Source organism: Pempheris klunzingeri, chromosome 10 (genome assembly GCF_042242105.1).
Source record: "Pempheris klunzingeri isolate RE-2024b chromosome 10, fPemKlu1.hap1, whole genome shotgun sequence".
Taxonomy (NCBI): Eukaryota; Metazoa; Chordata; class Actinopteri; order Acropomatiformes; family Pempheridae; genus Pempheris; species Pempheris klunzingeri.
Genome location: NC_092021.1, coordinates 7,601,759 through 7,614,109, shown reverse-complemented (window position 1 = coordinate 7,614,109; position 12,351 = coordinate 7,601,759). Strand labels below are relative to the sequence as shown.

The 12,351-nt window shown below is 41.6% G+C and overlaps 1 protein-coding gene across 6 annotated transcripts in view; it reads right to left on the bottom strand.

Moving 5' to 3' along the window:
* Positions 1-12,351, bottom strand: part of tns1b (tensin 1b) — a 147,887-nt gene that overhangs the window by 101,918 nt on the left and 33,618 nt on the right. For all 6 annotated transcript variants that reach the window (XM_070838545.1, XM_070838548.1, XM_070838549.1 and 3 more), the window contains exon 2: positions 2,060-2,174. In XM_070838545.1, coding sequence (XP_070694646.1) covers positions 2,060-2,174 — 115 coding nt within the window. The remainder of the gene's footprint in view (positions 1-2,059; positions 2,175-12,351) is intronic.

Here is a 12,351-nt window from a genome sequence, read left to right as displayed (position 1 = left end):
GCCATCTGTATTTTATATGCTGCTTCACTCTAACTATACTTTGTGCAATGTGGATAGAACAATGTATATTCCTCAAGACTAACAATACATTGTCTGTGACTAAGATATTAAACTGTAATTTCTTAAGATTGTCATGTAACCACATAAAGAAAAACTCCAGGTAGGAGCTTCCCCGGACGAGCTGGATAAATACGAACCCCAACCCCAACCCCAACCCACGCCAGTCTGAGGCTGCTCTGCGAAGCTTTTAGTGTGAACTAGCATGGGCCTGCAAAAAGTACAGTACGAGAACAAAATGTCATTCTGTCCAACAACCTTTAGGGCTCAAAATGATACCGATGTGCAGAGAATGCGCTTGTTTTTCTTCACTGTGCCCTTCAAACATCCACCCAGCCTGCGTCGGGTTCGGGAAGCTGCAAGCCGAATATTTCCCCCCTGGTGTGCCAAACCAAACATCAAGCCATTTCCGCTTGGTTTCATTTGACGTTATCTGTCTGAAAACAGACATTTCCACTAAAGCATGATGTGCCGAGCAGACCAGAGTCATATATTCTTTAGTTTTGTTTTAACCCTCTTGGAGCACCAGATGGCAAAGGCTTACTGCATGGTGACCGCATTCAAGTCTATTATTGTAGCTCAGTTACTTTCCTGCAATTGTTTGATGTTTCACATAATACTTCAATCTGGCGCTTGCACCTGCATGGGCTGAAGAAAACAAAAAAAAAGACTTAACATATTGCTGCTTGATTCTGGGGCCAGAGTAAAGTTACGTTAGCTTAACAGACAGCAGAAAGTGACGTTTGTTTAGGAACCAGCCATGTGATCATCCTACAGAGACACTGCTCTAATAGAAAAACATGTTCCCATCAATCAAACCATGCAAATCAGTCATCATCAGTCCATCCCATGGCCTCTTCAGTAAACACCATTAAGGAAATTCAGAAGCTGTTAACCTTTAGCCTGTCTGAGGCATCTTTTGCCCTCCTGTCAGTTGACTGACTAAACCCTGACACAACGACGACCCCAGGTAACCTCAGGTGACCCCTCTCTTCTACCACTGATGGATGTTGTAACGGATATGGCCTTCATTGACCCAGCAGGTTAGAGCAGCTACTGCGGATTCTCTCAGTGGGCCTCAGCTCTGTATTGGGGACATATTAGTAATCAAACAGATAGGATATTAGCCAGTGATCCATTACATTACATTAGCGACAAGGGCCGTGAGTAAACTTTCCCAGCGATGGCTGTTGGGACCTTGTAGGAACATCAGGCCCCAATTATAGACTCAACAAAGTAGGAAGGATGTGATAAGATCTTACATCTATCAGGCTTCTGACTACAAAGCAAAGGACCACTGCCTGAGCTACAGCTAAAAGGTTACAGGCAAAGTGGTGCAGCCTCCCTACAGTCACATTTTACTCACCTGCCCATAGAGGAAACACAAGAATCACACTGCTAAATGCATCAGTGCAAAAGTCCACCATCATCACTTTTACTCTCCAATGATGCCTTTTATTATACAGTGTGTATTTTGTGAGGTTGCATTAATGTTTCCTTGTAACACAGCCGTGACAAAACCACAGAATTCTGCACACTGTCAATATCTAGTGTTCACTGTACCTTATTAAGGGCATTCACAAGCTAGAAACAACTGTCAAGAGTGAGTACAAGTGATCAGCAGTGTGTGGGATTCTCTAGTTTTGTCACAGTCGAGGCTTCTTGATGCCACACACCTGTCAGTTCGACTTTTGGCAAACCAACTTCAATGTAATCAGCCACGAAAAGCCCCTTCTGGCACTCACAGTAATGAAGCTCTTTTTGGCTGACCGGCTGTGAACCTCTGGGACATACTGTCATCTTTGAATAGCCAATAGATGAATAGAATCGGATCTAAATAAAAAAAAAGATGAAGCAGTGTTTTGCCCTCTCTGGATCAAAGTTTCAAACCTGTTTCATTTTCGCCTGGTTGGACTTGTAACCAGGTGCAACAAAGTCCAGAAAACAGGTACAGGTGCTACAGTAAGTCCAAGAGATCAGAGTTTGTGGAGAGGGGACTGACCTCGGCAGATGAGTCCGTCTTGCGTAATAGGCTGTTTACAGACGCTGCAGTGCTTGGCCTTCTTGAAAGTCTTCACCCGGAAAGTATGGGAATGAAGAGCCTCCAACTCCTCTGGCTGCAGTCACATGAAAAACAAAAGAGGTGGAACGTTAATGTTGAGTGAATGAGACTTTTCAAGTACATACGTATATCATCAATATATGAAATGTATACCAGGAAACGCACATACATGACACATTCATCTGGGAAGTGTCCAGACTATTAGAGACAGATAATGATTACTTTCAGCAGTCTATGCTGAATCACATCACATAAAATGGTCAAAAGCAGTGTTAGCCCAGGAAGCAAGGTTGTAGGGGCTCAGTGAGGCAGAACAAAAACTAGAAAAGAGGAGGACACGGCCTTCTCTTTATTGTTTTTCCCCCCTCTTCCCTTGACCGGTCATCTCATTTCCCTCCTTGCAGGTGTGTTGTGCAACTCTTTGGAGAAACTCTCTGACAGCGCTCCCCAGCACGGTAAAACATCCCTCTGTGTCTGTCTGCAGCCTGCTGTTTTCCCTCTACTGTACCATCTTCCCCCCTCCAGTCCTTTTCCTGTCTGCTTTGTAAACTTGGCATTCAGCAACGCTGCAGAGCAAACAGAGAAGTCAGGCTTTGAGAGTCTGACTACTTCCTGCGGTGTCTTTACGAGAAACCTGCATCGTGTTTCCATTTGCCCCCTAATGACCGACAATGGGGAAATGTGACATCATTTCTGTGGGGTATTTGCTCAGCTGGTCCCCATTTTTACTTTGCGGCTTACTCCTATGGGCCCAATGAATCCCTGGAAACCGGACAACCTTTTTTTACATGATAGTTATCATGTTATATAACAGTTTTGTATTGCTGGCATTTAACATAACCTACAATTAACCAATTAACAAAGAATAGACATTTTATTGGCCTTTTGTGAATATTTGCCTTTGGTTTGACTGTGACAGTTAATGAATATACAGTTCAACTAACACATAATCAGAAGAACACCAGAAGACAGAGCCTTCCATTACATAAATATTTATAAAATGTCTGTCTTTAATGCACCTAAATGCTATTGATGTACATATGCTGGGCGTAAAGAAAAAAAGTAAATGTGTTTTCAAGGCAGGAAGTGCCAGATTAGCATGGCGTCCAGCCATGAGGCTTCTATTAAGTGTGTGTGCGTGCTGGACAGTGCTAAATGTGGCCATGTGGTTGGCATATTGGGGGACTTTGCACAGGAATTTTCATCTGAAGAGCCCCTAGAATCTCAAAGCATGGCAAGGAAAATATAGCAGCTCCTTTTCTGAAAGAATTCCCAAACTACCAATCATGGTGACCTTCTAACCACTAATGACCACTTTTTTTCTCCTTTCATCGATCCTAAAAGTCAACGTGTCGGAAAAGCGGCTTAGGGTGTGCAGTCACAGTACAGAACTAACATTTGAATGATAAACCAGACTGACTGAAACTGTTGGATTGGCACGCCCCCCCCGACAGATCCTCAGAGTGCTGATTCCGATACCTGAGAGATATAAAGTCGGTCTGATTTTTGACTTTCATTTTGATTTTGCCTGTTTAGGCGTGTTCTTCTGCTGCTTTGTTGTGCTGTTTGTTTAGTTTAACATGTGAATTTGCTGAATGTTCAACATCTGCATTTCTTTAAATCAGTTGCTATAATTAATTTTTATTTATTTAATCATTTCCCCAAATGTGTTTTTATTCTCACTATATATGGTAAGTTATGTTTTTGTTGACTTGAGAAGGAAATATTTCAAAAAGGGAGCAAGGGAAACTAATTTCTTACAGTTTTGTCTTATTTTAATGAATATTCTGTTTGAGTATTCATGTGTGATTTGTTCTATACAATCATGTTCATTAATCATGATGTATTTCATTTCTTTATTCAGTGGGCATGGGCTATTCAATGTTTGGGATCTGTTTGCAGTGTAACTATTAAAGCAGAAAGAGACAGGAAATGTTTTGCTAATTAGAGGAGAAGTCAGTATCAATAGATATTTAGCAAGAGACGGTGTGTAACAAAAGCCTCAGTGTATTTTTGTTATAGAAACCTTTCTAAATTCTTTGAAAAGTGTTGAGATTCTGCAGGATGGTGTTCTGAATAATCAACATTATATAATTATATAATAGAGATTCTCAAGACTGGTGGATTTCCACATTTCATGAGCTCATTTGGAGGTTTAGAAACTCATACAGCCTGATATTACCTCCGGTGTTTACAGTCCAGTGTTTGTATTTCAGAGCCACATGGCAACAGCAGGACAGCCAACCCTTCATTCCATCTCCCGGCTACGCCTTACCACTACATAACATGATTAGCTTAATCTAGTTAGGCCGAAATAAAGAGCAAGGCTGTGCAGGACGCGCCATGTTGGCAAGGGGGCTTTTCTGGGGAGGGCCTGAGGTCTCTGCCTGGCATCCATGCATGGTGTTATCCAAGGTGCCGCCATGCCAAAGCTCTGCTGGCACCTGCTGGGTTGGGAATCTGGATATGGATTTCAGGGGATTGGGAAGGGGTGATAAGTGGGCTCAATGGTACTCTGAGTGTGTGTAGAATTGTGGATGAGTGTGTGCATCTGTCAGTCTGCATACATCTCTATTCTGTCAGAGTGAGACCAGGCTTTGTGAGAATTGATACCTGTGGACTGAGGCTAGAGTAAAAACAAACAGCCCTCTGGTTTCACTTCCAGACTGTCAACATAAAAGGAGTCAATAGTGTCAGCAGAATGAATGTGACCCAGGGCAGGCAGGTGTTGGAGGAACACTCACTTTAACCACATCATCCAAAACAGTCAGGAAGTCCACTGGAAGTGAGGTTCTGTTCTGCATAGTGTGTTTTGGATGCAGATACCATATAGATTTTTGGTGAAGGACATTAACTAACAGTGTGCTTCTGTTGTATTAGTTGTGCCGAATGAAATAGTGTTCATTTTGTAAATGAGAGCGATGATGGACAATGAAGAAGAAATCTGTGTGTGCTTAATGCTTTTAATATGGTGTTTTAGACTAAACAGATTTAAAATATGATGAATAATATAAATGAAAACACTATATAATATAAATAATTTGTGTCCACAGTCATTTGTGGACACTTCTGCATACATGCTTCTCTATACTTGTGTTTTTTTCCTCAATGATTTGTTCAAGGAACACATTTTCCAGATTCCAAATCAAATTACTTCTGCAACGTGGGGTGTAACACTTTAATCAGCCCGTGTTGCCATAGCAATAAGCAATATTTTTCATAGATGCATTTTAGCCCCTCCCCTCACTTCTCTGTCTCAAGTAAATTAGCACTGTTAATTACATTGTAAATTAACATTCTGAAAGCACATCCAACCGTCAATAGAGGCAGGGACAAATTACTTTTTTTTTTTTTTTTTTTTTAATCTTCTTTACATTTTTTCATATTGGTATCATGTTGGTCAGTTTCCTGTGAATGTCATTATGACAATCCTACTATTCACTTTTCTATGCCACTTCTAACATGACAACAAGTCTGAAGTGAATGATGCCAGGTCAGCATAAAGGCTGCAGCAGCACACAGTTCAATACACAGAAAGAGAGAGTCTAAATGTGCTCTGCCTTTTTATGAGCAGTGAAATAAATTAGTCACCATCATCATCTCTTGTGCACAAATACATTAAAGTCAGTGTGATAAACCACACAACAGCACAGCATACACAGTGGTTTGACTGGAGTAAAAAGAACCTCAGCTTTAAATTAAAACACACACGCACCCACACAAACACACACCTGTGTTAAACAGGCAGAATGTCTCAATCTAGGAGTCTATTCAGCCGCCTCTTTGACCACTCTTGAGCCTTCTCACACTCTCCCAGCCTCTGTCCATTCACACACACACAAGACCGACAAGGAGGGAAGGGGGGGAGGGGGGGTCCTGTCATCCACTGGTATGCCACTTGTCTTGTTTACACACTTGTCATTCTTGTGTTTCTGGTGGTGGAATGGGTGAAACGTGTTTCAAAGGGTATAATGTGGGGATACTCAAATTGAAATTCCCTCAACTCTAAGGGTTTAATTCCCAATATCACTGGAGTGGTTTAGCAGCCCAACACATCCTTCTTTACAAAGCCAAACAAAAGACAGATCACTTCAGCAGGCCCATCTATTTTAGTCCTCCTGCCCTCACAGAAATCCAGGCTCCAGTCATTTAACCTCAAAATACTATGTAAATACAGCACAGAGCAATATAGCGGGATGCCCCCTTTTGTGAGCCCTTAATTGTTTCCCATCATTAGCAATGCACACGGCGCTCACAGTTTGTTTGTTGTTTGGGGGGGGTGGCTGTAGTATATGGGAGTCGCTTGGGGAGATATGGGTAACAGGGAGATGCTTGGGGGTGGGGAACACCGAATTAAAACAGCTAAAGGCAATCCTGCCAGTACATTCAGAGATGCGTCCCTCGCTGATTATTTTCTGTTTCAACGTGCTGCAGGACCATGCAAATGGCCTCAGTCCTTCACATTCGCGTCACACTTTGGGCTCTGAAATGGGCCACAAAGGAAGGAAATGGTTTCAGACAGGCAACCGGGACCCCCGAAAGCTGGGGTCAGGGTGTACACATACCCCCCTCAGCTCAGGCACTGCAGCTCCTGGGAACAGAATCCAGTTCCCTTAGAGACGCATGCATAATCTCCTGCCTCACACTCATTAGCACACATGGGCAGAACAGGGACTCTTGTGCGTAAAAATGTGCAAATACACACGTAGATGAACACACTTTTACATCAATGCACACACACACGCACATGCACAGACACATGCCTGGCCACCTCTCACATATCCCCACAATCCTTTTACACTTTTTCCCCCATTACAAAAAGAGCCTGAAGAGGAGAAAGATCCTCCAACCAGCATCGTCTAAACTTCCACCACTGGTTTATTTTTCCAGCAAGTCTTAAGTTTTGTTTAAATGCTGGTTGTGTTCAATTCTTACTGACACTGTGGTGTGTGTTTGGGCTGGGTCCGTCCACTGCTGTCTGCAGAGTTTCTCCCAATTATTAGGGGCATTTTTGCCCCGTCATTTTTAATTTCACAGGAATTCTAGGAACCCTCAAGGGAGGTGCTGAATTACACTACCCTAGCTTTACCACTGACCTCTGCTCTTGACATTTTGCACTGATGTGTCCAGCTTGGCTCAGCAATCCCAAACAAAACTTAAAGCTGCATTACTTGATCATTTTTGGACCCTTGGGGGAAGAAGAACAAGTTGAAAACACGACCTTGACATATTGTCACTTTATGAAGTTGATAAGGTGAATGTGCTTGCAAAAAATGCCAAACCAAGTCCAATGTTTACTCTTCTTTTAGATCTATTTTGGTCTCCACCAACTCCTGAGAAAAATACTCTTAAGGTGCTAAATGCTCCTGTATGTTCACTAGCTTGTTGTGAACTTTGTCTGTTTTCTGTTTGCGTCGATTAAGCAGTGTGTGAGTTCAGAGCTTCTTTGCTGAAAATTGCAGCAGCTTTAAACGAGGTTGAGGTGAGAAGAGCCAGAAAACCAACATAATTAGACAAAAGAGAGCTGACAGGCTCTTGTAGCTGCATACAGCTGTGGAGTTTGGGGATAACTTTCTGCAGAAGTGTCACTGTGTCATGTGGCACCGTTTGCAGTAGACTGATTTTTCACATATTTTTGCCAGTGCAGGTTAAACATTAAATCTGCACTCATCAAAAACTGACTGTCCACAGGTGGAAACAATAGTGACTGTAATTTAATATGCACATCATTTGGAAGTGAATCTAGTGTCCAACTGATTAAATTATTAATCAGAACAACAACAGTTTCTTTACAGGAACACTTGACCTAGATGCCAGGACAGGCTGGCAAAGTGAAGACAGGCAGGAAGAAGGAAATGAAGGATGAACAATTGTGCTATTAACACTGTACAGATATTGTACATGTATATCAATATCATCATTCTAATTGATAACCGATCTAGCAACTAACTACACGCTGATTTTTTTTTTTATTACTGGTATAGTCAGAAAATGTGGAGCGTATTTAACATTAACTGATAATCATTAACATTATTCAAGTGATCACATTTCTTAAAGCCATGTTGAAGTTTGGCATTTCTCAAATGCTGAGTTACAAATATCAGATAGCAGTGTTTTCCTACAACACTATCGATATTCGATACGCTATCCATTATGAGATAAAGTGTTCACACTGTGCATGTGTTACGTAATGTTATAGTATGGAGATAAACCCTTCCAGACTCTGCTCGGCGACAGACATTCCAGCTGAATAAGGTAACCAACAGGCTGTTTTTCTCCTTAAGTTCAGAACTCCAAGCTATTACCTCAACTGCTTCAAAAGTGTGACTCATGCAGAGGCTTATGCAGACACACACTGATTTCACCTCTGATTGCACTGGCATTCGCTTTCAGCACTTACCTCATGTACAAATTCAACCATGTTTGCATCTGTTCAGCGCACACACACACACACACACACACAGTCGGTACAAATCCCTAGGTACTGAAGCACAGACAGTCCAGGTAACCTCTAGCATGTTTTCATTCTCAAATCTTAATTGTAGCTTGGGGAGCTGTACATTTCTGTTGAAGGACATGTAGAAACATATTTAAGACCAGACAGCTGTGAAGAGAAGACACATATAGAGTAACAATAATAAAAATATTTATTCTAAGGCCAGTTTGTCATATTATTCAAATACAGTTGATTTTCTTGAATTAGATTACTATAAATTCTATACTCTACTTTTACTGGATTCTTTTGATGCTAAATATTCCAAAAAATATTGGTTATTTAGGTGACCAATCAGTTCAGTTTAGATCTTTAGTATCCCACAAGAGGAAACTGTGGTTGTTGTAAGACAACATAAAAACCATAGGATGATAGGAGGTACTAAAAGCAATTCCACACTATTCACCATACAATGAAAGGTTCAAAGTGCTTAATAAAAAACAGTAGGAAAACAAAAATACATTTATGGTACAGATTTTAAAAAAAGGCATCTAATTTTTGGAAACCTGTATCTCCGTTTAGGATTTCAAATTCACCATGGAATGAAGAGAAAATGCAGGCCTGTTGAGCTCATTTAAATTCACATTTCAACTAACCTTTGAGACAGTAGGGTTGATTCTATGACCATTCTGTACTCACAATTCAAACATAACTTTATTGACAAGAAAACTCCAAAGGGCACCTTTAACAGTAATGGGTCTCAGCAGGTGATCACCACACTACTGGGTGTAAACATTACCACACTCAGACCCACAGCATCCAGTGGGATCCAAACAGTCACAACAATGTATTTTTTTGTGTTTATGTTAATTGGAAAACATCAGATAATCTTTAACAGGTTTCATATGGAAAAAGTCAGAGCTGGGACACTTTCAGCTGCAATATGAGTAGAAAGAGATAGAAAGCCAGACAGGCAACAACAAAGAAAGACGGGTAAAGGGATAGACAGAATGGCTAACAGACAGACAAGCTACTAATAACAACAGACGAGACAGGCAAGCACAAGCGGCCGGGCCTCCCTTTCTATTTACAGTGATTTCATACTGTCTGAATGGAGGCAATGCAGAGCATAAACACATACACATGAGACAGCACAACGTCATCGCCCCCCCACCAGTCTGAGGCTATTGTTTGTCCCGGTGGGGCCAGAAGACTAAACGAGACCTCTCCAGTCAACTGGGTTAATCAGCGAGTTAGCACGCTGCCGTCTCTCATATGGGACACCATATGCATGGATGGACATTTCAACAAGACACACTGGGGCGACTACCACATCTCCATCTGTGACCGTGTGTGTGTGTGTGTGTGTGTGTGTGTCTTAATGAGAGTGTAAGCAAGTAAAACCCATTTTGATTATTCATGTTTCCCATTTTTGCAAAAGGCTTCCCATGATCCTGTCATCACACCCCCCCCCCCCTTTCCACTGGGCATGTTCCCTTTTCACAGGAAAGCTATTCTTCCTCTCAGCTAAACAGGAGCTAGCAAGGGCCAACTGACCTCCGACCTCTCTCCACTTCTCTTCCCCCCCCCCCACATGACCTCTTCCCTCCACACTTTCCCCATCCTCCGCTGCGAGTGTTCATCCACCTTTTCCCAAACCCTCCCTACTCCCTCTCCTCGACTGCTCATGTGACCATAAAAGAACCCCAACACTTTCTCTGCAAGTTTGCACTGTGATTACAAGGGAGCGACGTAGAGAGGTTGTCCCTTGGATCTCGTAGGAAATCAAGGAATTCCTTGTTGTGATCGGTGTGCGATCACAGCGCTTCGTTTGATGATGCATGATCCAGCTATAGGAACAGCTTTGTCTAAACACACACACACAGACGGCTGGAGACAGGAAGGCTCCCAGAGAAGGGAATACCGTCGGAGAAAGACTCTTTTACACTGAAACTCAGTAAGGCCGAATGTTGAAGTAGCTGCTTTGCATTCAGCGTTGAAATGCTCTGTGCTTTGTCTGCACAAAGATCCTAAATCATGCAACACATTACTATTCAGTTCATCTGGGTCTACTTAGCCTTCTCTTAGATACATGGGGATTACACTTAAAAAGGGTGTGAGGAGACAACTGAAAAAGAATGAAAACGTTCCTTGGTTGAAAGTGAAGAATATCAAGCAAGTTACTCCTGCTTACAGCCAAATGTACAGCAAGCCTCTACGATCAAAGAACAGCCAATCAATTTACCCTCCATTTGCCTTAACGTTCATTCCCTAAAAACATTTGTGATTTCCAGTTACAATTAACTTGCAAAACTGAATCTAATATATTCATATTAACAGGAATGAAATAGCAGGAAATTCTGATACGGAAAGAAAACCAGAGTGGAGAAGAAGAGATAATGTGCTGTTGATAGAGGTACATCAGAGAATACAGATGAGGAGAACAAGTGCAGACACTAAAGATGTATAGAATGTGATTACGAATATAATCAGCACCAGTTTTATTCTTGCCGTCTGCACCTCGGGATAATAATGATACTTTGTCATAAGAAATTTGGTGAATATGTTTCAATATTAAGTTTGCAAGTGGGAACAAAACTAAAAGAAGTTTTACTTTTGCTTTCTAATTTGTTGCAGAATTTCATTTTTAGCTGGCTGAGTATACTCCCAACCATTAAACTGACTAATGCCACCTCCATCTCATTAGATAACACACAAGCAGACAGGAAGGGCAGATGGGAGACAGGAGGAGACTCGGCTCACTCAGGTGTCAGACTCTGACTTCATTGTCTTTTTCCTACGTTTCATTACTAATATAAATGAAATGTTGAACATAGACAGTTCGCTCTTCCTGGGCATTCCATGTTACTGTGAATTTTACCATGCATATGTTTCACACTGTACGTTCAGCAGGAGATGAAATGTCACCTGTAAATCATTCTGGCTCCAGCTGAAAAAAAAGCTACCGACACCAAAGTAAAAAAAAAAAAAACGCATTACAAAATAACACAAGGAGCTTTTTTTCCTGACCACCCATGAGTCACTTGCTATACAATGAAGCGACTGAATTATTCATCCCCCCTGTCAACAAGAAATGGCAAGATAATGCTACGAGTGTGAGAAACAACAAAAGGAGCATTCACCAGCTGCTTTGCTCCTTCAACAAACACAAACGGCACACTATTATTTTCTGTTGATCCCCATATTTCTGTCTACCCTATGACTCCATCTCATATGATACTAATTAGCTTTGATCAGGGCAAGTCTAAACACTGCATCTGTATTATTTCCAGTTTTAGACAACTTCCATTTAACCTCAGTTTCATATGGCTATTACTCAACTCCCGATAGAGAAATACTCCCTGCTCCAAGCTCCACATGTCTGCAGGTAAGTCATCTAGGCAGCTGTGCAGCGAAGGGCTACCCCCTTATAGTCAACCAAGTGTTTGTCGATGAGAAGAGTCTTAGTCGACCAAGTTTCCATCGCCTCCATTGAGGAGCTACGCATTGTCAAAATGGTCGAAAACTGTTCAGACGGTCTCCTTGCTGGTTTTTCTGACACCTTCAGAATCATTACCTCTTCTGCTGGTATTAACAGTCGTTAACAGGTGCCTCGCTCCATTATTAAGGTTTTTGTATTTCTGTTATATGCAACATTGTTCACACCACATTAAAGTTTTCTCAGCCCTGGAATTTAAACAATTTGCTGGTGCCCCAAAAATATTTACAGTATTTAAATATTTAAATTAAATTAAACGTGTGACGACCAGTCGCCAAGAGAAATCTTTGGTCGCAGACT